Source organism: Panthera onca, chromosome A3 (genome assembly GCF_046562875.1).
Source record: "Panthera onca isolate mPanOnc1 chromosome A3, mPanOnc1 haplotype 2, whole genome shotgun sequence".
Lineage (NCBI taxonomy): Eukaryota > Metazoa > Chordata > Mammalia > Carnivora > Felidae > Panthera > Panthera onca.
In genome coordinates, this window is record NC_138341.1 from 16,026,439 (window position 1) to 16,050,804 (window position 24,366).

General features: G+C 55.4%; 1 protein-coding gene across 1 annotated transcript in view; it reads right to left on the minus strand.

The window, feature by feature from the left end:
* Positions 1-23,653, minus strand: part of HS1BP3 (HCLS1 binding protein 3) — a 30,939-nt gene extending 7,286 nt beyond the window's left edge. Inside the window, exons 1-5 of the mRNA XM_060649584.3 lie at positions 23,547-23,653; positions 18,664-18,829; positions 14,752-14,959; positions 12,068-12,287; positions 586-749 (exon numbers count right to left, since the gene is read on the minus strand). Coding sequence (XP_060505567.1) covers positions 586-749; positions 12,068-12,287; positions 14,752-14,959; positions 18,664-18,829; positions 23,547-23,578 — 790 coding nt within the window. The 5' untranslated portion in view covers positions 23,579-23,653. The remainder of the gene's footprint in view (positions 1-585; positions 750-12,067; positions 12,288-14,751; positions 14,960-18,663; positions 18,830-23,546) is intronic.
* Between the last annotated feature and the right edge of the window lie 713 nt (positions 23,654-24,366).

Consider the following 24,366-nt stretch of genomic DNA (forward strand, 5'->3'; position numbering starts at 1 on the left):
TGGCCCCAGTGGGTGGTCACCAAGTGCTGGCTGCATCAATGGGGAGCATCTACTCTCCACCCTGAATGAGAAGCTGGGTGTGATGAGGAAAGATCAGACCTATGGACAAATACAGAAGTTCCCAGGCCACTCGGCTTTCCCCTTTCCAGTTCTGCACAGGACCCTCCCGTGGGGTCTATGCAGGCAACACAAAATCTCTCATCACAATCCAAATTGTACAGAGTCACAGCACAGCTAGGGTGGCTGTGTCTACTTTCCAGCCGGTGGCCACACCTGGCCCCGGAATGACAAAGATGCTTTTGCACCAATCACAACCCATACTTCTCAAGTGATAAAGACGACCACCCTCCTCTTCCACAGGATGAGGACAATAAACATACAGCCCTGGAATGTTCCAGGCTATGGGGACACAAAGCGCAAGGCTAGATTTCTCCAGCAGAAAATCTCCATAAGCTGAGTCTGTACCATGTTGAAACAGGACAACGAGGAGATTTCCATCATGCTCCCGTGTGGCAGGTCCAAAGCCATTGACAGAGGCTGGCTGGGTCACCAAGAGGAATGGGAACACCCAGAGGCTCTACTTACGGTCCTTGAGGGGCATGTCCTCTGCGGGGCCCTTGGGAGAGGAGAGCTTCGGAGCTGGGCCAAAGAGCCCCTCCTCAGGGTCCACCTCCTCATCAAAGATGGTGAGTCGGGATGAGGGTTTGGGCTTCATGGCTACTTCTGGGCGTTTCTTGGGCTTCTTGGAGCTAGGGAATCAGACACAGCTCTAGGTTAGGACTTCTCATGAGAGCCCCAATGGCCAGCAGGTGGCCTGGTCAGAGGCTGGGTGAGTTTGAGCTCGTGTCAAGAAGGAACTTTCCAGTGCCCTGACAGTGGAGATGTGAGACCCTGCTACTGGAAGTGGCTGAGCCCTGTGCCCCAGGAACCACTGACGTCAGGATGTGTGGGAGGAGCAGGTGAGTGAGTGAGCCAGCAGACTGCCAGACAACTCCCAGCCCTGAAGGGCTACCCAGGACTCAGGCCTATATGCATGGTCACAGGTCAGAGAGGCTGCTCTCCTTCTGGAGGCTGCGGGGGTCAATGCCCATAATGCTCCCAGGGGCCAGGCTCAGAGTCACTGCACAGCCCCTTGGAAAGGGGGCTGGACACAGACCTCAGGGCCTGGACCCGGGGAACAGCAGAAAGCAGCCTTGGTAAATGCTCCCTCGTTTCCTCCACACACACACAATCTGCTGGGTGTTGGAGGGCAGGGTGCTCAGAGGCGACCATCCACACGCTCTGGATGTGGACTTCTGGTAGAATCTCAGGCTCCAGCTGAGATGGGAGAAGCTATGAAAGCTGCAAACGCACCTGCTGGAGGCTCCCACACCCAGGACGGAGCACACCTACACGCTCAGTGCCGAGGCCCCCTCATGGTCTTGTGCTCTCGGCCCCTCAAGGTGTCCCAGGAGCAGGAAGGAGATTCGGGATAGGGTGAGGATAAGGGGCTCGGTCCTACTGCTCTTTGGGAGAAAGTGGCACAGGTCAAGGACAAGATGGAGAGCAGAGACTCAGCAGCAGGGCTGTGCCCCACATGCCCCAGTCCTGCTCTCTCTCCATCCTGGGCACATCCAGACAGGCTCATGTCACAGGCCACCTGGGACTCGTCTCTGCTCTGGCACCACCCCAGGCTCTGCTTGTGGTGCTGGGCAAGGTGAAAGGGGCCTGGCCTCTTCCCTCCTCACAGCAAATACTTCCCAGAAAACTTCAGGCGTGCCATGGCACACACCTTGAAGGGCCAGTTCAGCTTTAATGACCCCTGGGAAGTGGGTACCAAAGACAGGCCATGCCCCTCGTGGCAGGCCAGCCAGAGACAGCTCTAGCCGAGACCTGCCGAGTCAGAACCCTGGGGCCAGCCCAGGAAGCTGTGTTGGAGGTTCTGTGGAGCCTAGGGCCTGTGGGCTCTGCCCCACTGCTTCCCTCAATCACCTGACAGCCACCTCTGAGCTGGCCCTGCTCCTGGATCCTGTGCCCCATCCTCACCTGACCAGGAAGGGCAGGGCTGAGGCCTTGCCACCTGCGGCACTGCCCGCAGGTCTGCCCTGCTCAGAAACTAGCAGGCCCTGAAACAGCTCCTTAGGAAAGCAAGCCCAAATCCTCCTCCAGCACACAGGCCCCCAGCGGCACAGGGGAAAGAGGCCTCCCGTGGACCAGAAATCAGAGGGAACATGGAAAGAAGGGGACTGTCTGAAGAACAAAGCAAGTGCGAGAGAACAATCATGACTGATTATGTCTGGAGAAGCCCTGCAGATTTCAACAATTTCCCTCCTTACACCTACTTCTGGTTCTGAGAGCACAAACTAGGCCTGACTTTCCTGCTATGTTCGTTTTCCTCTCAGATTGGATGAATGTTCTTGTCTTTTCTTCCTGAAGACATTTCCGATCTTTCGCTGCCTTGAACTGAAATTAACTGAATCTGTGGCACATACGACTGTTCAGCTGGGGACCATCTGTATTCCACCCCGTTATTCCACACAGGCCATCAGTCTGTCTCCCCAACTCTCCCCAACCGTGTCCAGGGGAGACAGTGAATAAGGAGGAAATATGGAGCTTTGACAGCTGAAAGCCCCAGGGGCCTGCCCTCACTGGCTCCCAAACTTTAGTCTCTGGGACCCACAGTGTGCCCGGTCCAGAGCAGACACTCAATAATATTGGCTGAGAGAATGGAAGGATGGATGGAGGGATGGATGGATAGATGGAAGCAAGGAAGGAAGGAAGGAAGGGGAAAGAGGACAAATGAATAGATGGATGGACACACTGGTGACAGTATAGCTCTTATTCAGACTTATTTCTGCCTACTCCCCCAGGAGGAGTGGAAAGAGTGAAGAGAGGTGGTTCCCAGCACCAGTCTGAGACAGAGATATAAGCTTCACTCTTCCAGAGCTGGCAGGCAGGTCAGCTGGTCTCCTCATCTGCCCTCAGCCACCCTGTAAGCAGCTCAGGCATTCACTCCGAGTGCCCTCTGTGACCCAGCACTGGCTAGACACCTCCCTTGTGCAAGATCCTGGGCAGGGCAGTTAGACCTGCCACGGTCCCCAGAAGCTCACAGCTAAAAATCGGAGATATATAAACCAATCATGACCACACAGAGCAACAGTTCCAGAACACGCAGAGCACAGAGGAAGGAGCCCACCCAGCTCAGGGGGTTCCCAGAGGAGGCGAGGCGAGGCGATGTAGATGTGGACCCAGGCAGAGGGAATGAGGCCTCCAGCTGTGGGGGGTCTGCCAGGGGCATGACTCAGGCATGACTATGAACCAGGTCCCCACGGCAGCTTGGCTCGTGATCCACGAAAACGATCAGTCTTGGCCTGGGGGAGTGCCGCAGTGTGACGAGGAGACAGGGTCAGGGAGAACATCGGAAGGCAAAAGCGCTCCTAGAAAATGTGGACCATGAGGTGATCAGTGGGCAGAAGGGGCGTATCCAGAATGATACCAGATTTCTGACTTCTGGGACAGGGTCAGGAATGTCATGGGTGAGGTGAGTCTCCAAGCCGGGTTTCTTCCTTCGCTCACAGATCGCGTGGGCACGGACTCAAGCTGTACACACGGGCCATGGCCCCTGCCCCCCACCATCCCTGCTCTGCCCCTGCTCCTCCTGCGTCCACCCGGCTGTCTGCGGGATGCACCTCCCCACTGTGCTGTGCCCGCCAGCCCTGCCTCTGCACCCACACGGTAAAGGATGCCCCACCTGTCCTTTCACCAGTTTAGTCTCCTGTCACCAGGGATGGGGCAATGGGGCAACTGAGCCCTGAGCAGAGAGGTGTGCCATACACAGACCTGCTCCTGCCTTCCTGGCGGGCACAAAGGAGGTCACCTGAACTTGTGCAGGCTCTGACGCAGCACAGGTGGCAGGAGGTGGGGGGGCAGTCTCCCTGGATGGGTGCAGGCATGGGGAAGCACATTCCTGTAGCATGCAGGCGTGTGCGTGGACAGACATCAGCTCTCCTGCACTGCGTGCCTGATGGAAGACAGATGTCCAGACCAGGCCGCACTCTGCGGGCGGACGTGGTGCAAACGTGAGACGGAGGTGGCAGACGCTGAGGCTGACGGCCCTGCTCACGTGGCTCAGGCAGTTCTGGTGACAGTGACAGATGCATGACAGTAGCCTCCCCTCTGGCCACTAAGGGGGCCTGTGTCCATGTTCCCGGATGCACCTGCCCCCCCGGCAGACCACCAATGGGCACCAGCTGCCCAGGATCTGCATCACTTGAGTTACAGGAGCATCTCCTGGACTAAACAGAAGGCCCTTCTGAAGCCAAGACTCACAGACAACATGACTTACCTTCAAAGCCAGGGTGACACTTAACCAAATAAGGAAATTAATCTCCTCTCCAGTCATACAATTTTCCTGCTTTCAAATAAAGCATTTTTCATTTTTTAATTTTAAATTCAGTTTCTATTGCATTTAGAGAAAATTCTGAATGCCAATAAATACACTTTTGTGAAGCTTATTCCGGGACAATGCTATTTGCAGCAGCACCAGGTCTTGGGGCTTCCACAGTGGCCCGATCATCAGGGCAGTGCAGGTCACCGAGGAGAGGCTGTCACCCCACGAACCGGACAGGCGTCCCCCAGACAGGAGCTTCAGGGAAGCGCTGGATGGGGAATGAGCAGAGTCGGGAAAGCTGTGCTCCAGGCAGAGAACAGTCCTGTGAAAATGCTAAGGTGAAGGAGGAGAGTCTGAGGGGAAGCTGGGGCCACAGCCTAAAAGGTCTGGGGAAGATTCTGGCCTTTCTGTTCCTGGGGAGGAGCACTGGAGGGGGTGGGGGGATGCAAGGGAACCCATGTTCGGCCTCAGGCCAGTCATTTCACTTCCCTCGTCTGTTTCCTTGTCTGTTAAATGGGAACGAGGAATGCTCTGGAAGCTGGGTGTGGAGCCCACGTGCAGGCTGGCCCAGGGCACAGCAGAAGCCTGTGATCATAGGTGCACTTGATACTGTCCAAGGTCACGTCATGTTTCGGCCCAAAAGACTTCATTCTGGGCCCTAAAAAGTAAACAGGGCCTGCCTGGTAAACACCCATCATTTGCTGTAACCCCAGAGTCACCCTCAAGGATCTGTTTCTCAACAGCCATAGCCTGACTGTCCAGGCCACTGGCCCCACCTGGCGGACCAGGACTTCAGTGACTCCCCCTTCCTTCTGGACTTGTGCGTGAGGACATTCCTCCTTTATGCACTGGGGCCAAACACTGTCCCTCATTCGCCATGGCACCCACACCACTGGCTGCACCCAGTGGAAAGCAAGGACCCAGCTCTGGCCACACCCAAAACAGCCCTGCAAGACTGAATATACAAATGGGCAGCCAGCAGAGCATACGGAAGACGGAACTTTGTCCCACCACCTGCAGCGACCAGCCCAGGAGACCAAACCCCCAACCACCCGCCCAGCATGCAGGATGCCCCTTTTCTAGTTAGCAGCCTCCCCTGCCAAAAGCCTCCAGTCGGGGCACACCTGTGCCTTCTCTTTTCCCACCAAGAATCGCTCCTACTCCCAGCGTGCCTTTGAGCCTCTGCTAAATGCAGTCCTGGTGGTGGACCCCTCCTTTGCTATGGCCAGTTCTGAATCAAGGCCCTTGCCTGGTCTCACCTGGGAGGCCTTGGTTTATTCCCACATCCCCGACGACACCCCAAATGTTGACATGACCAGTGGGGCCTGGCAGTCCCTGCAACTGAGCAACCCCATCACCCCTAACACCCAACATGGAGAACGCGTGGACAAGGGTCGTGAGGCTGGCACCCTGGCACGGACTCAGTCTCAGGCTGGGGGTAATGGGTGAATTCCTGGGCCAGTGGTCAGGGGGCTGGAGCTCCCACCAGGAAGGTACATGGCTGTGTGGTCTTGGCTCCTCAGTAAGATCCACAAATAAACAGTGGATTTGCCTTCAAGTCCCTCACAGTTTAAAGGCTCTGTGTTTTGTTTTTGTTTTTGTTTTTTTTTAAGGTTTTATTTATTTTGAGAGACAAAGCAAGTAGGGGAGGGGCAGAGAGAAGGAGAGAGACAGAATACCAAGCAGGTTCCGGACAGCAGGCTCCGGACTGTCAGCATGAAGCCTGATGTGTGGCTCGAACCCACGAACCATGAGATCATGACCTGAGCCAAAACCAAGAGTCAAACACTTAAGCAACCGAGCCACTGGGGCGCCCCAAAGGCTCTGTCGTTTTAATGCTCTTACTTGGAGGCTGCCACAAGAGTTCCAGGCAGCCTGAGGCAGGGGAATGACAGGCATGAGCTCTCAAGGTTCCATCCCCAGGGAGTCAAGCAACCATTCAATTCCATCAAGGACAGCCAATCAAGCCCCTGGCTCGAGACCAAGGCTGCGGGAGGCATCCCTCTAACCTGGCTGCAGCAAGTCTGACAGGCTGTACCAGGTGACCTGGCATTGAGGTAAGTGCTGATGTTTGCGTAACACAACAGGAAGTGGAAAGGCTGCCTTTAGTTCAGCTTACACAAACCAGCACAAAGCAAATCTGAAATACTGATAACATTGTACCAGGGTAATTTCTTGTACTTCTCATTTTATTCTTCCTGTCACTGGGACTTTGTCTTTAATTTATAAAAACAGAAACTGCCCAGTGCCTTCCAGCTGGTAAAAGGGCACCTCTGGGCTTTGAACCTGGCACCGTCTGCTTCTGATTCTGCTCTGGGGTGTCCGCACATCCAGCTTTCCCAGTGGCTTTCAAACCATGCTCTAAGAGGCCCGGACCTTCTGCAGAGCCACGCAGGGCCACGTGCGAGGTGAGCTGAGGCTAAGGGGGCAGAGATCCAGTCTCCCTCTAGTCCTGTCCCAACCAGGCCAACCCTACCTCACTCTGTTTTATATATATCGAGGCTCTGTAGGAGACTTCTCTTGAACTGAAATTTTTGCTACTGAAGGAAAAAAGGGAAGCACTGCCACATGGTGCGCTCAGCCCAGACCGCGCACCGACCCGGATGGGGAAATGGAGGCAGTGCTGCTCTCACGGGGGACGTGCTGCAATCGATCAGTGGGACGGCTCCAGGGTGCAGCTGGGGGTGGCTGTCACCATGCTCCTCATTGATTTTGGTTCTGGGCCAGGCCGCGGCTGAGTGCTGTCTGCTGAGGTACAGGACAAGGCCCCACTGTGACCAGGAACAACTGCCCTCTGGCAGGTGGTGGGTGACAGGAGAGAAAGCCTGAGAGCTGGAAAGGGCGGGGGACTGAGGGCAGCAGGATGGACCCCTGAACTCACCCTTCTGGAAGCCCCAGCGGATGGCAGAACCGTGGCTGGAGGGCCTGCTGCTCCTGCGTCGTTTCCTTCCCACCATATCCAAGACTGTCATCAACTTTGGTTTCTGGGGCTTCTCAAACATGAACTTCCCTGTGAATCACCTAAAGGGCTCCTTAAAGCCCAGGTCTGAGGGCGCTTCTCACAAGCTCCAGGGCGAGACTCCCAGCGGGGCCTGCTGTCCTAGGCAGGGGCCAGAACATTAAAGGGATCCCAGGCCCGTGAGTGAGGTGGCCGAGGAGAAGCAGCTTCTGAGGTACCTCACCAGGTACGGCTGGGGCCACCTGCATAGCCCCTCCACAGCCCACCTTGGAGGACATCTCACTTCCAAATCTCAGAACTAGTTTCTCAGATGGAGGAGTCTGCTAACCTTATTGTGGTTTATTTTGTAATTTATATGTGTATTAAATCATCACGTTGCACATCTTAGGCTCATACAATGTTATGTGCCAATTAGGTCTCAATAAAGCTGGGGCACAAATAAGTAAATCCCCAACTAGAGCAAATCTGGGGGTACGAGGCAGTGCACAAGGAGGTTTTCAAAACCACAGAGTCATCCCAGAGGAAGGGCTTTATCCAAATACAAGGAGTAAAACATTTTTATACTAAGACACGTATGATTCTTCTATGAAGATAAGGCAAAATTTGTATAAATAATTATGACAAAATATGTGATTCACTCCAAAAAAAAACGTCCAGCTTCACCACTTGAGCCACGCCCAGTGCAGTGGGGGCTGGCTCCCCCTCCTGTGAGCAGAGAGCGGGAAGCCTGGCCTTAAGAGAAGGCATGTTCATGCAGGAACCAGCCTGTCCCTTGGGGAGCTGAGGGTCCTCAGGGACCTGGGGCTGTAGGGGGGCTCACTGGGCACTGGAGGAAGAGATGAGAGGCAGAGGACCTCTCGGATGAGCAGGGTTTAGAAAAGCAAAAACGCCTTCCCAACAGAGAGGGATTAAGTCCCTAAAGAATTCTACATAACCGAGTAGCACAACTGAGGCCCCTGGGCAGAAGCTTCTAGGGCCTTGCTCTGGGGCAGTTATTTGGGAGGAAAAACTCCATACGTGATAAACTTCCTCACTGCCTGTAACAGCAAAAACGTATGGAAACCACCACAATGCCTCAGGCAGGCCTGGCAAAGCCATGTGCAGGGCATTGACCCAACAGACTAGCACAGGATTAAGAATGTAGAAACCTATTTGCTGATCTGGAAAGACCCAGTACATATGCTGAAAAAAAAAAAAAAAAAAGAGCAAATTATAGAGCGGTGCACACAACATCACCCCATTCTGGTTTTAAAAATGTATATCCAAAAGCTATACCTCCATGGCAAAAGGCCTTTTTGCTGTGTTTTCAATTTTTCTGTACTAATCTGTATTATTCAAGTTACAATTAAAAATGGTTTTAACAGAGTGTTTCCAGTGGAAGGCAGAACTATTACAGTAGAACTCCACCTTTCGCAAATGTGTGAAGTCTCTACAATAGAGTTAAACATGAAAATGACGCAGGACATGGAAAGTGACTGTGAGAGAATCCACCGTGAAAAGCACAGCATAAAAGGCATGTGTGCTGTGCATGTAGCGATGTGGGTCACGCGGGGACACAAATGCCCAAAATCCTGTGAGCAGCAGGAGAGCGGCAGAGTTGTGATGGGCTGAGTGAAAGCTCTTTCTATCTTTAAGCAGTTTCTACTGGTGTACCAACTCGTCTTTTCCCTAATCAAAATCAGGTTTAAGAGACAAAGAAAAGCCCGGGCAGTCCCTGCACGGGGCTTTGTGCTGGCGACCTCCCCCCCTTCCGGCAGCCCTGTGGTGGAGCGACAGCGCCCCACCGGGTCCAAGGCAGGAAGGACTCACGCCTGTCACCTGGAAACGTGGCGGCTGTGGAAAGCCAGGCCCAGATGGGCACTGGGGGTGGGGGTTGGTGCACATCTGGGACAGCGGGTGCCGCATCTGCAGAGGAACTGAGGGCAGGGTGGGGGATGTACATGCAAAGCGTAAGTCTGAATAAACCAGAATGCTCCCCACTAAAGGGCAGGGGGGACAGCACTGTGCAAGAGTCAACAGGCCCACCTGGGTGCCCTCGCAGAGGCCAAGGTGGACGCCTGAGTTCAAGGTGGGGCTCTGCCACATATCTATGAGGCTCAGCCAAGTGTCTGCTCAACTCTCCTCAGTTTTCCCATCTGTGGATAATCCCAGGCCCTGCCCACCTCCCAGACTGCAGAATGACTGGAACCGAGGGACAGTGCATGCAAGCGGAGGGCACTGAGTCCTGACTCTGCCTTTTGTGGTTGCATGAATTTGGATGAGCTACTTGTCTCCAAACTTCAGCTTACACACACACACACACACAAACACACAGAGCCTGATGCCTCTACTGGCTTCCTAGAGTACCATTTCCCAAACCAGACCCACACAGGTCCTGAGAGCAAGGTGGTGTGTCATGACCTTTAAAAAACAACAACAACAACAACAGAAATAGGAGTATCGATTCACGAGAATGGGAATCAGTTCTTGGCATTTACCAAGCTCTCAAAAAATGTTAGTTTTTACTTTTCCTGATGGGACCAACAGAACTGACCACTGTCACACCAGTTATTAAAGGAAAAATTAGCAGGAGGTCTTATTAGACCTCTGGGATCCCTTTCAGATGCTAAGCTTTCCCAGGATTCAGAAATCAGCACCCCCCACCCCTGCCACCCCCGAGTGCAGAGCTGGGGACAGTGCTGGGGGCAGGGTGGGGGGGGGGGGAGGGGGTGGTCCCAGATGGCTGACACATCTCCCGACAATCTGCTACTGAAATAAGTAGAAAATTCAGGGCGGCCCCTGCCAACCCCAAAGAGCATTTTCCTACCCAAAAAAGGAGCCGCTTTGCTAAGCATGACCCTCAGCCAAAGGCTGGCGCAAACCACTGAAGTCCTTCTCCGTTTGGCTTTACATGTGGTTACTCAGAACAACAGAGAGCATGAGTTCAAACAAAGCCTTATCTTTACCAAAATAAAGCCCAAGAAGGGCCTGCAGGTTGTGCAAGGCTGATAAGGAGTGCCTATTACAAACTGCTCCCCAAATAACCTCACTGCCTCTTCCGCAGGGCCGCTGATCCCTCATCCAGGTCAAGGTGGCCATGGAGGGCCAGGGGGACCTGACTCCTGGGCACCAAGGCGCTGCCCGACTTCCGGCTCTGGTGCCATGTCTCCCAGAGCACCAGATCTTTCCCAAGAGTGAACCTTGTCCCCTGTAGGCTGGTCTCATGGTGGCCCTGCAGCCACCCCTCTTATGTGTGCCCAGCCTCACATCCCCTCCAGGAGAGGAAAGCTGGCGGATGGTGGGCAGAGTTTTCTGGACTGTGATTTTCATGTCATTTAAGTGGAACTTGCCCCTCCCTAATTTCTGGAACAGGACCTGCGAGACGGGCCTCCCTTGTCTGTTGGCTGAACTTCAATCTCTCATCAGGGCAGAGGGAGTGTCGCTGCGGGTCTGCGGCTGGCTCTGCGGAGGTGCTGGGGCAGCAAGCTGGCACCATGAGAAGGGCGGTCGCCACAAGAGCCCTAAAGAGAGGTGCTAGCAGTGCTCTATTTTCACTGCAGGAAACTGACAAGGGTAAACTGCCAGAGATACACGCTGGCAAGTGGCAGAGCCAGGATTCAAGCCCAAGCAGTCTAGTCCATACCACAGTCCAGGGCCCTGAACTGGATGTGAATCCCAGTACCATTATTTACCAGCTGTCTGGCCTTGTGCATGGCACTCGGCCTCTGCGGGCTTCTGTTTCTTTAATCTGTAAAATGTCCCATTTTACAGCATCTGCTTGCAGGCAGGGCATCAATGAGGCACAGTATGTGAAGTGCAAAGTACAAAGCCCAGTGTGTGGTAGGTGCTCAGAAACACCTAGGAGTTCCCACCTTGCTTCTCGCAGGTTTGGGCCAAGCAGCGGTGAGGGCCCTCGAGTGGCTGAGTCTGTCTGCTTGGGAGGCCCTTCCCACACATCTCAGCCTGTGCCCATCAGACAGGCCTTGGGAACAGATGTCTCTCTGGGCTCATCCTGCCTGTGGTCCCCTACTCCCAGCACAGGGTGGTCCTGCAGTGGGGGCTTGGGAGCAGCTCAGTGACTAGCTAAAGCAGTCAGAGAGCCAGGAAAGGAGAAGGAATCAGATGACAGAATCAGGATACTAAGGGACCACCAAGACCGCAGCTGGCTTACCTCTTCTTCTCCAGCCAGCATATGTATGTATGCACCTGTGTGCATGTATGTGCATGTAAAGGGGACACAGCTGACTGGCTAGGGGACCCCAGGGCTCACTCTACCTTCTTCATCACACAGTCAGCACCCTGAGGGTTATCAGTCTCCTCCACCCATGTAACTCATAGGCCTTATAACCGCCTTGGGGGAGGCAGGGCCAAGGTAAACACCCCTGCTTTAAGAACAACGAAACGCAGCCCAGGGAGCTCCAATCACATGCCACAAGTCACAGGCTCAGTGGTGACCTGGGTGGAGACCCGGGGGCTCTTGGGCTGCTGAGGTGGGGTGTCAGGGGTCGGGACTCCCAAGACTCAGTGCGGAGCTGGAGATCAGGGGCCCGCCCTGGGGCCAGGGAGAAGGCAATGCCTGAGCCTAGCTCTAAGAATAGGCATGTCGAGAGTGAGTAGAGAGCCAGTTCCCTGAGCACCCCAGGTACATGGGGTGATGATCCAGAGAGACAGGTTTTCTCAGACTCTCGGGACAGAGGACGAGAAGAGCCATCACCAGGAACAAGCCAGAAGGAGGGCCCATCTAAGATGGGGAGACCTACCGCATGATGCCCAGAGGGTCCAGTGCCTCTTCCTCTTCCTCCTCAGAGGATTTCCCTGCATCCTGACCCTGCAGGCCTGGGATGGGTAGACCCTCATCCTCCGCTTGGTCCTGCTGCTTGAAGAAGTCGAAAGCCTCCCCGTCGTCCCGGGCCTGGTTGTGTGCCTCCAGGACAGAGGCATCTCTGCTGGTGAGGTCCGCAGCCCCCGGGGATCTGGTGCCTGTGGAAGGAGACAGAAGAGGGCACCTGACACCCATGGCAGGGAATGAAGAGGCATCGCATCACACCCAAGCTCCTGTGCCAGGACCTGAGCTGGGGGCTTTCTACAGCACCCTGGGACCAGGGTTGTGGGTCTGAGTGGACAAGGGGCAGCCTGGGCTCTGAGCCCCTGCTGCAGCCTGTCGGGGGTGACGCGCCCCAGCGAAGCCTAGAGTGGAGTGGTTACAGGGAGGAGCCGAGGAACAGGCTGGCATCACAGCAGCGGCCAAACCTGCATGCCCTGGCTAAGGGCCGGACAAGCCAGCCAGCGTGCATTTGCGGGGCATATCAGGGAGCTCCGTAATCCAGTGAAGATCTGCTCCAAGGGTCTGGGCACTTAGACTATGAGCCCAAGGAGTGCACAGTGAGCTTGCGGAAGATTTAGCACAAACTGTTAACGGTTCTATTACAAACTGGCTTACATCAGCGCTTCTCAAAGCATCCGCTGACGGATGTCCATGATGTGGTAACAAGGAAAGGGAGAGCAAGCATCCGGAAACTTCCATAGCAGCTTGACACTGTCACGACATCCAAGCATGGGATTTTTGTTATTTGTGAAAATATCTGTCTGTGACAGATTGGGAATATAAGAGCTAGTCCTTCCCCACAGATGGGTTGAGAAATGGGTTTAGACCACTTGTTCATCTATACCTAAACAGCCACTGAGCGGTAGATCTTTGAAAGCAGTTCCTTCTTAAAAAATATCATTCTTAAGTAACGAACTTACAGAACGCGTGGCACGTAGGGTATGAATATGTATACAAGAGTAATATGTGTTATTGTAATAAGTAAAACTAAGCAGTAATGATACACTGCCTTATGTTATGCTTTGCTATTGATTTATTAGGACAAACGTGAAAATACCATTCAAAATGTCATGAACCTTCAATTTCATGTAACAGGCATCATGTAAAAAGCATTTTACAGGTAGGGGCGCCTGGGTGGCTCAGTTGGTTAAGCCTCTGACTTAGGCTCATGTCATGATCTCACAGTTCGTGGGTTTGAGCCCCGCGTCGGGCTCTGTGCTAACAGCTCAGAGCCGGGAGCCTGCTTTGGATTTTGTGTCTCCCTCTCTCTCTACCCATCCCTTGCTCATGCTCTGTCTCTCTCTCTAAAAAACAACAAATAAACATTAAGAAAAATTTTTTTAAAAAAGCATTTTTCAAGTATGGATTTATTTAAATATTGTAAAAATCTCATGTGAGAGATCCTGTTTGCACCCGCACTTTACAGATGAAGAAACTGAGGCACAGAAAGGCTAGGAAAGTCAGATCACCTTATCCTGCTTCTCCATAACAGAGGGGGCCAGGAGATCGGGAGTTCCCCCCAATTATGGATCAGCTGGAGTCCCCATCTCACAGTCAACACAGCCCATTGGGAGGTAAACAGGTTGTGATCTCATAGCAAACCACCCGGGGCCCACAAGCCCATGTAGGGGGGATGGAAAAGGAGAGGAGAAACCTGGGCTCTGCAGCCTTACCCAGTCCCAGCCTTCTGTGCATTCACTGGTTTTGCTTTTATTCCTCACCCCTTAAATTTTTTTTTTTTTTGGGTGTATTTGCTATTTGTTAATTGTCTTCTGAAAACCTCCCATCTGTCTTGTGAAGCTTAGAGACCACGGTCATTAGGAAGAGTTAAACAGAATGGTCCAAAGAGGGGAGAAAGTCAGGGGGAGAGTCCAGCACCTCCTGATGGGACCTCTCCCCACCCAGGGGTGCACAGGCACTTCATCTGCCTTGGACGGCAAGCCTGGATGGCGCCCGGGTGTACCGAGTGGGAAGGAAAACGTCAGCCACCCTTGTACAGCACTTCCTGCACAGCAGGCTCTGTTCTACGTGCTTCACACGTGTGAGCTCACTGGATTCTCTTGCCACCTGGCTGCCAGGCATCGTCCCATCTGACAGCTAAGGAAACTCGAAGGGGAAGGAGATGGCTGAGGACACATACTACAAGGGTTTGAAGTCCCTGCCACTGGGCCAGTGTGGGCTGAGCCTCCACCTGTAGCCATACCCAAAACACACCTGTGGGGAGCAAGCTGAGGGAGATGTCCCCAGGGACCAGGTCCCCAGGCCTGGCTGGCAGGAGGCAAAATGGGGTGTGTGGGTTGAGGGCGGGGTGGAGCTCTGGGGATGGCAGGAGGGGCATGGCGCCAGGGGCATGGGCCTCTGGTGGAGTCAGACTACAGAGAACACCCTGTATGAGCCCCATCTGGCACCCAGGCAGTCAGTCCTCAAAGACCAGGTGCCAGCCTCTCCCTGCCCACCACCACGGCCGGGCAGCAGGTAAGGCCCACCTGCCTCAACAGCCTGGCTGAAGCTTCCTGACTGCAGGCAGTAGCTGTGGACCCATACTGGCCCAGCCAGGGGAGTGAGGCCTAGTTCTGGGCCAGGGGAGACCTCAGGGGTTTGGGACAGAGCCTCAGGTACCTAAGAATTCTAGCAGCTCTGGGCTTCCTGCCAACTCGGCGTCCTTTGAGACACAGCGCAGAATCTCATTGAACAGGACTCTCCTTTCCCGGATGTCAGACTCCCCAACGAACAGGACCTTCCTGGGGAGTGGGGGAAGGCTGGCCGCGGGGTAATGACTGCTCAGTTTCTGGTAGAACTCCTCGATCTCACTGTACTTTTTGGAGACCTGGAATGAGAGGGGCATGTGGTTTCCTGAGTACTCTCCCCCTTGCCCCAACCAGACAGTCCAGAGGCCGGGCTGTTTGGAGAGCCTGTCCCCAGGACAGGTGCCTTGGGGCACCTCTGACCCTCCACCCATCATCCTTCCTCAGCTCCATTCTCAACACCTCTAATCAGTACTAGGCTCAATTATGAAAGTCTGAGTAGCCAGAGAGAAGATACAGCCATGGTGGATTCCAGGCACTGTCACAGGTCCAGGTAGAGACATTTGGCACAGGGACCCTGGCCCGGCCCACGGGTGACCAAGGAGGCCGGCTGCCTCCATTCTGGGCCTTCAGCAGACTAGTGGGGTGACCTCATGGTTTGGCCAGCTGTTAGGTCATCTTCCGACAACCACATGAGTCACCTTTTCTCAACACAGATCTCTGGATCATATTCCCGCGTGCAAGCAGCAGCCTTCTAGCTGGAACCATCCCTACAGGGCTCCAGTGGAGAAGAACCAGATATTACAAGGTTGTTTCTCAGCCCTGCTGTCAGCCAGAACCTCAATGCACACTGGGACCTCGGGGGAGCAGGTCGGCAGGTGGTCCCAGGCCACCAGAGTCACCCTGACACTCAGTTCCCAGCTGAGTTCACATTCTATGAGGCCACCTCTGCATGATCTCTGCCCCACAAGGCTCAGGCCCTGCACGGAGGGAGCAGCCGTGGCACAGTGGGTTGGAGGCATTACCGCAGTCTGTGCAACCCAGCGTGGGTGCTCAAAGAGTCACCTGCTCTGACCACACACCCACCCACCAATCGCCCAGCATCCTCCCTTGTCTTGGACTCTGTATGCTGGGCCTGGCTCCCCAGCTCCTCTGACGGAGCACTGAGCATAAAAACAGAGATAGACCCACCTCTGCTCCCGGGCCAGGGCCAAACCTGCAGCACAGCACCGAATGCTGGTGTGGCTGAGGACACTGGGGGTATCTGGAGGTGCTGACATGAGACTGGCGATCCCGGTGCACAGCTGTGTTGGAGCGCACGGCCCTGGCTAACTACAGCTGTCACCAGAACCCCCAGCCTGTGAGGGTTTCACATGCCGGCAGGCGGCTGGAGCACTGGAGGAATTTAGTCCCCCAGTCCCCTTTTCCACCTTCCCCCTGCCAATGGGGAGTTCCCTGGGCCAGGCGGCTGCAGCCTGCAATTGTCAACTGGATCTGGAGCTGTCCTGAGAAGAGCCCTCAAGGAAAAAAGTAAGAGGATCCTTTCAGGAAAGAGATGTAGGTTCTAACCCCTGGGTCCTGAGAACAGGGACTCCAGCCAGGAGGGGGACTCGGCCATCAGGGAAGCTGTGACCCTGAGGATTGAGCGCCCTCTGCTGGCCTGACAGCCCCACGCGGGTCTGGCCCTTGGACCCAGCAGGAGTGGAATGGGGTCCTGGAAGCTTCAGGTTTCCTGAGCACTGATAGCGTGAGAGGCCAGGAAGTTTTAAGTCAGGGTGCCCCCCCCCCCCCTCCACCGCCCAACCAGGACCCACATTCATCAGTGTTCCAAAGCAAGGGCTTCTCAAGCAGCTTCCTGAACAGCTGGGAGAAGAGGCTCGGGGAGAGGCCATGGGTGCAGAGATGTGAGCTGCTGTTCACCTGGGGCCCCCACGGGCAGGGTGCACAGCACTGCTACCCTGAGCCTCTCCGGGGGAGGCGTGTGTGCTCGTACCGCCAGCACACGTGGGTGCCGCTAAACAGCAAGCACACCCAGTGTCCCTTTTTGGGGGCTGTTTTACTTTCTGATGAGCAGTTCAATTCATGTTTTTATTGAGACATGTATCCTTTTCGGGAATAGAATGCAAAATGCTCCCCCCTCCTTTTTTTTAAGCTAAATCATGAAACTTCAGAGATTTCATGGGGGGTAAATGCATTCTCCTCCGCCCTCACAGGTGGTTCAAAATGTGTGAGAAGCCCCTGCACGCATGGCCATCCATACACGCACTTAACACTTTGCAGTTCTCACTGGCCACAAAAGACTGGCACTGGGGTGATGCACGGGGGTGTAAAGATGTCTCCACCATGGCCTCGCACATAAGGGTGGCCCTCTGTGCAGGACTCAGACCTGCCGGGATGCTCCTCCAGGGCTCCCCGGATGTTGCTTCTCTCTTATGCCCAAAGACATGCACCTCAGATATTCTCTTCTGCTCCCAGCCCTGAAAACGTGTGTGTGTTCAGCTCCACGGTGGGTCAATTCAAATGATCAGGAGTTGCAAAACCCCAGCACTCAGAGCCAAGCAGAACCAGATCCAGCACCCGACATTAGACCTGGATTCTCCCTAAACGTCATCGATTTAAGTGGGCGCCTGGCTGGCTCAGTCGGTTAAGCGTCCGACTCTTGGTTTCGGCTCAGGTCATGATCTCACGGTTTGTGAGTTTGAGCTCCGCAATGAGCTCTGTGTTGACAGTGCGGGGCCTGCTTAGGATTCTCTCTCCCTCCCTCTCTACCCCTTCCCTGTTCTTGCTCTCTCTCTCAAAATAAATAAATAAACTTAAAAAAAAGGTCAATTTAAGGAGCAAATGAAAGACATCGTGCTCTTTTCGATGCTTCCCGTGTGTTAAATATCATGTAAAGACCGTGCCATACATTTTTCTCTCTTAGAAGGTGATGTCTCTTCTGATAGGTCACCAGAACTAGGTAATTCATGGTTTTCCTTTCTGTCCTGGCTGCCAGGAGATTCAGAACTAAATATGTGCAAACCTGTAGCTGTTGATTCTGTCTGTACCACAGGACTCTGGCTCATTTTACTTTTAATTAAAAGCTCTCTCTTCCCTTAGCTCCTGCGACTCCATGATGCCCCCTTCTCTTCCCTTCACCTCAGAGGCTCCTCCTTCTCCCTGTCCTGACTGTCCCTGAGCTGCCTGTGTGTCTGGGGCTTCCTCCTAAACCTTCCCTTTGCCCAGTCCCTCACTCCAGCCTCATGTGTCTGTGGGACACTTCAGACTCCACACATCCCCCTTAGACCCGCCCCTCCGCCGGTGCTCTACAGTTGGTGCAAACAGTCAGCCAGCAAATGATATGCATGTTACTTTGGAAATACTGTATTTTACAACTCTCTCCCTCCCTCTCACACCAACTCCTGCTGGCCTGCCTCCAGCACTCCCCTGGGGCATCACTGGACTCGTGACTGGGCCCCCTGCCTCCTGCCCAGTTCCTTCCAATCCAACTCCACTCCCCACCAGATGGGCCAGCGAGTCACTCCCCTACTTCAAAGTCCTCCTTGGCTGCAAGACAAGTCAGTCTCCCTACATGCCCTCCGTGACCTGGATCCTGCCCATCGTCACCCTCATCTTCTACTTCATCCAGGATGACACTGAACTGCGTGTCCAACCTCCGTGGTTAGACTTACGGTTGCTTACACCCCGCCCTCTGCCTGGGATTCCCTTCTCCTGTATAGCTCTATGGGCTCACTTCTCACCTCCAGAAATCCTCCAGAACATTTCCCAAGGGTGGGCCAGGTGCTGCTTCTCTGCACACCCACAGCCCCATGCGCTCCTGTCACAGCCTGCACCTGTCTCTTTACCAGTCTGTCTCCCCTCTGACCATAAGCACCTGAATCGCTCTTGTGCCCTTACCACCCAGCACGCTCTGGCTAGAGAAGCACCCGCTCCCTGATGCTGCTCACACCTGTGCACCTGGCCCCCGGGCCCCCTCAGGAGCACCCTGGCAGAGCCCCCAGCTCACCAAGAACTGGACGACATCCTCGGGCCTGTGCTTAGCCGACTTGAACGCAGCCAGCCGGGTTACCACCAGGATCTGGTACTCCACGTGGCCTGACATCATCTTGCCCCGCACCTCCTGGTGCTGGGGCACAGTCAGGTCGAGGCCTGTGTGGACATTCTGAACTCGCCTGCCAAAGGGAAAGAAGGCAAAGGAAGCTCAGGTTCAAGTCAGCAGGCTTCTCGAGTGAAATGCAGACAGGACCTCGCGGTGGCCCTGCAGGCCTGGGGTACAAGGTTCCTCTGCTGCTGTCCTCAGCGGTCACTGCTTTAGGCCACCTGGCCCACCACACACCGGCCTCTCACGGGGCCTGGCTCGTGAGCCCCAGGCCTGGGCCCTGCCCTTGGGCTGCTCCCGGACAAGGGGCTGTCCCCAGCAGGAAAACGAGTGGGAGCGGAGGAGATGTGGCTCGTGGAAAATCACCAGTGGGAAGGTGTGTTAACACACTCAGTTCATGTGCCCCTGAAGGATGGAGGGGATGCACGTGGGGGCAGTATTCCCACCAAGGAAAGTGCCTGGCTATCTGCACACCGTGCAAGAATGACTACCGCCAGGAACTGGGGCAGAGACACATCTCTTCAGCTACCTGGGGGGAGGGGAGGGGGGCAACCTGGCTACTACAGAACCTGTGTAGCAGGGGGAGGTTGGAGAGGGCACTGAGTGCAGGGCACAAGGCACTGAGAAGACCTCTGTACAAGGTTGTGAGAGGGTGCTTGGCCAAACATCTTGCAGAATCTGTAAATGCTACACAAACATACTGAATTGTATGGGGGGCCAACAAGTCACAAGACATTTTCTCTGAAGTGAGAAAAAACGGTAAGGATGTCCTCATCCTCCGTAAGGGTGTGATGCAGACCCAAGCAGGCAAATACACATCATGCAAACACCTACGACAGGACCCCTCCTCATCAACGTTGAGACCTACTATGTGCTGGGCAGGACTTCCAGAACACAAGCAAAGGGACGCTCTGAGGAGGGCGCTTCTTGGCTAACACTGTACCAGGGCAAGGCCCTCTCCCTCTCTGGCCTAATGTCCCAAAGAGAGTCAAAGACACTCTCCCCCAGGACTCCTTCAACCTCCATGCTAGCACACGACACTGTCACCATGGTGATGCCGTCTGTCACCCACCAGAGAGGACAAGTGCGTATGAAGAGTATACATGCACTGACCACACACCCCTGCACACACATTTTCATGTGACACAAGGCACATGGTAATGAGCGCAAATCAATTAGGAAGGCCCAGGCGAGCCCAAACGTACCCCTGTGAGATGGAAAAACACACCTAACATATCAGCCTTTTTCCTTTTGCCAGTAATCACACGAGCGCGCTTGGCCTGATGCTGAGTAGAGGCCGTGCTGCTCCGGGCTTTGAACACGGTGTCCACGGTGCTCCAGTTACTAGCGCGGGAGCACAGAGAGGACTAAACATGAGCCTGGTGGCAGCCCGCACAGCTGCAGGCTCTGCAGGCTCTAAGGACCTTACCTAAGTCACTCCCGCTCTGGCAGCTCTACAAAGGGACACAACCATTCCCCCGAGAGGGAACCAGGCACGACGAAGGGAGTCAGCTGCCCGGGTCTCAGCAGGTCAGAGGGGGAGCCAGGGTGTCCTCCCAGGCAGTTGCCCCAGAGCCCAGTGGAGGGCGGCAGGAATTGGGGTCATTATGCTACAGAGCATAGGTGGGAGTGCAGAGGAGGGGGGCCTCTTGGCAGAGGAAAGAAGGCGTGAAGGAACCCTGGCCTCTCTGCTGAGAGGCACCTTCTATCGCCAGAGGGGCTCACTCTCTCCCTCTTAGTACCGTACACCTCCCAGTTCTTTGTCCACGGTCCCACTGCCTTCCACTGATGCTCCTGTTCCTGTCACACCTCCTCAGCTGGGAGGTCCTGGTGAACCACGGTTTCTGGCCTCCATTCCCCTGCCCCATCCCGAAGTCTCCAGTTCTCTGCCTCCTTTGTCCTGGTGCCCAGCAGCTGCACGGGACTGGGATAAACACACAGAGGTGCCGCCTGGTCCGACCTGAAATTCACCGCCACAACCTGCAAGCCACAGCCTAGGCCTGGCACCCCTCCCTTGGTCTAGACTTAGGCTTCTCAAAGTGTGGTCCCTGCCACATTGCTGTCACCTGGAAAATTAGGCTACTGAATCAGAAACCCCGGTGGGGGGGGGGGGGGGGTACCAATAATCTTTGTGTTGACAACTCCGGGTAACTCTGATGCCCCTGAGCCTGACTCACTCACTCTCCCACCCACCCTAGATGGCAGGCAAGCTTTTGCCATAAAGGGCCAGATAGTAAACATTTTAGGCTTTGCAGGACATATGGTCTCTGTCACAACTACTCAACTCTGTCATGTGGTGTGACAGCAGCCAGACAATAAACTTTATTACAAAGGCAAGAGGTGGGCATGATTTGGCTCACGGGTACAGTCTGCCCACCTATGCTTTAGACCAAGCTTTTCAAACTGCAAGTGCATCTAAGTCGCCTGGGGAAGCTGCCAGTATGCACATCAGGTCTGGGGTGGGACCTGAGAGTCTGCGTTTCCAGCCAGCTCCCAGGTGATGCTGATGCTTCTCAGCTGCTCCTGAGACCCGCTGAGCAGCAAGATATGGCGTCTAAGCCGCCTCTCTCAACAAACCTCCAGTAAACCCCCAGTACCTGTTCTCGCCTGACACCCCTGCTTCTTGGTTCACTGAGAAGGGCAGCAATCGCAGAAATCCCCAAGCCTCCCCCTCACAACTGGCCTGCGTCCCACTGGGGACAAACTGGCCGGCTCCTACCTGAGGCCATCACCTACTCAAGGCAGGCTCGTGTAAGTCTTCCCCCTCCCACTGCCTTCTCCTTCTCCCTCCCCCTCCTCTGGCTCTCTCTCCCCTGAGCACACTGTCCCCTTGCTCCCAAGCCCACAGTGCCTTACCGCCTCACCCAACACTCCCCCAGGCCCACTCCACTCCAGCCATGCTGGCCTGCTCGCTAGTGCCCAAGCACCTTCTGCCCCAGGACATTGGCTCTGCTGTCCTCTCTGCTTGGTACAGTCTTGCTCAAGATAGCATCATGGCTCTCTCCCTCACAGAGCTTGTCAGGATCTGCCCAAATGCCACTCTATCAGAACAACACTCCTGGACAAAACGGCACACCAATAAACCAGCACTCACTCCTCCTCTTTTTCCCTTACCGTTTTATTTTCCTTCATACCATTTATCATCCCTGACACATCATCCATTTACCTCCTGTCCAGCTGTCCTCACTAAAGCTCCATGAGATGGGCTTCATTTCGGTGACTGCTGTACCCTAGAATCTGAACCAGTACTTGGCAAAGAGTAGGTATGCAATAAGTAGCTGGTGGGTGAATGCAGGTGCGAACCCTAGCGGTGGGGGGGCTGCGCTGGAGAGCTGAGTTGGGGCCCAACCATGAAGAGCCTGCCTGATGGCTGGTCTCAAGCCTTTGGAATTACCCTGTGGACAGCCCCTCGGGTTTGCCAGCACTTGCCAGCAGGACAGAGTGAGCACTACCCGACTGGCCGTCATCACCAGCACGTGAGACCATGAGCAAGCCCCGTCTGGGCTGGGGCAGGGAGGGAAGCCACCTACCTAGCCCCTTCCCAAGCACCCAGCACCAAAGTCACACTCCATCTGCGTGTGGCTGAGCGGGCGTCCGTTGCTGGCCCTACTCATACCTGCCAATCTCAAACCTCCTTTTTGCAGAAAATAAAGCAGGCTCAGGGACAGGTGACTTATGTAGGACCAGGTAAACCTCTGCTGCCAACGAAGACACAACCTGTCACTTCACTGCATCATGAAGAGGACACCAAGCAGGTTCTGGCATCAGGGTTTGCTTACAGAATTACATTTTTTAGACCTCAAGCCACAGGGAAGTTCAGGTTACAGCGGGAAAAATAACAGCTGGGCTAGGCAATACATTTATTTAGGCAATAAACTGTCGTCTTCGACCAAGATTTTGTGTAGGGGGAACAAGAGAGGTGTATCAGTGAGTCAGTCACTCTGCGGAAGAGTAAAAGCGTGTGCACCCCAGGCTTTCCAGGATCCACCTTGCCCTGGGTCCTCCCGGTCTGGGTCAGGGTGGGCCCACACTGCACCTTCTGCCTCTGGGGCCTTTGCTGTCACTTGCTCTTCTCCCAAGCTACCTCGTGAGCAGCTGCCACCTCGTCTCTCCCCTCCACCTGGTTCACTCCTACTCTCTCTGCGGGACGGGACGCGCACTCGCGGGACGCGCACTCGCGAGCAGTCTGGGTTCAGCCCTTGCGCCGTGTTCCTATGGCAACCTGCACCTACTCCCCACACCATCGCTCCCCGTCCCGGCTTGGTTCCGCTTCGGCTCCCCCCCACCCTCCCCCCCACCCCCCGCCCCCCGTCCGTGTTCATTCCGTCTCCCCTGCAGGGCCGGCCTTTTCTAATTCACCCGCATCCCCAGGGCCGCGCACCGGCCCGGCACAGAGTGAGCACTGAAAGGAGGTATAAACTAGATTTTCAGGCGATAAAGAAAATGAACGCACGTCGGCAGAGAAGGGCAGAGGAGACCCCCTCTCTGCCCGCCTGCGGGACTAGCCAATCCCGGCCTTCCACTGGGTCTTGGGCCAGTTCGTCACCCTTTCAAGGGCCTCAGTTTTCCCCATCTATAAAACGGGGATACTCAATGAGCCCACCGCTCCTGCAGGACGGTGGGGCGGTCCACCCCAGAGAACCTGTAGGGCCGCAGGGAAGGCCGGGCCGCGGGCCCATGGGGTCGGCCGCCTCCGCCTGCTCCTCCGACTGGGCGCATCGGGCTCGTTCGCGCGCACCCGGAGTCCACGCTGCCCGAGACGCGGCGCCGGGCACGGGGGTCTGGCTCACCTGGAGGTGACGAGCACCGCCGGGGACTGCATGACCGCAGCGGTTCCAGGCGGGGCGCACGGTCACGGGACCCGCTGGCGCCGGCGTCGCCGCGTCCCCGCCCCGCGCGCTCGGCCCGCCCCGGCTCCGGCCCCGGCCCCGGCCCGCCCCCTGGTGGCCACCAAACTCGGCCTGCGGCCGCCGAGAATTTCCAGCGTTTCTGGAACTTTGGGTGCTGACTGAGCACTGACCACGGGAGGCCTGGGTCCACCTGGGCTACGCCCCCTGTCCCCCCCGCCGTGCCCCCCCACGCCCCCCGCACCCCGTGCCTGAACCAGTATCCTGAGCCAACCCAGTGACCAGAAGGCACGCAAGGAAAAACAGAGGAGGCCCGTCCGTCGGTAACCCCAAGGCACCGGTTTCACCCTTAGGAGTGCCCAGTGTCCCGGTTCAGAAGGTAAATAACCTGGCTCCTCTGCCTTGGGGAGAGTGTTGGGAAACAACGCAGCCAGTGGTCATGGCCCCGGGGACGCTCAGAGGGTCAAATGAGGTAACTTTACAACCCAGTGAACAAGATCAATTAGACTCATTTGTGGGGCGTTATCTGAAGAAGCAGCAGCCACTCCGAGGCCTTCCAGGGCCTTCTCAACAAGAACTTCTCAAAGCTCTTTCCTCTCCCCTGCTAAAGAGGTGTTGTTCTGACCTAGTCCCACTCCATGGAAGACTTGGTGAGACCCCTGCAAATAGACTCTGGACTATCACACAGGGGGATGAGGCCCAGCCCAGCTCAGCACAGCAAGGATGAAGCGGGGGTGGCCAAGGGTCTGCGTGAGGGTCAGGG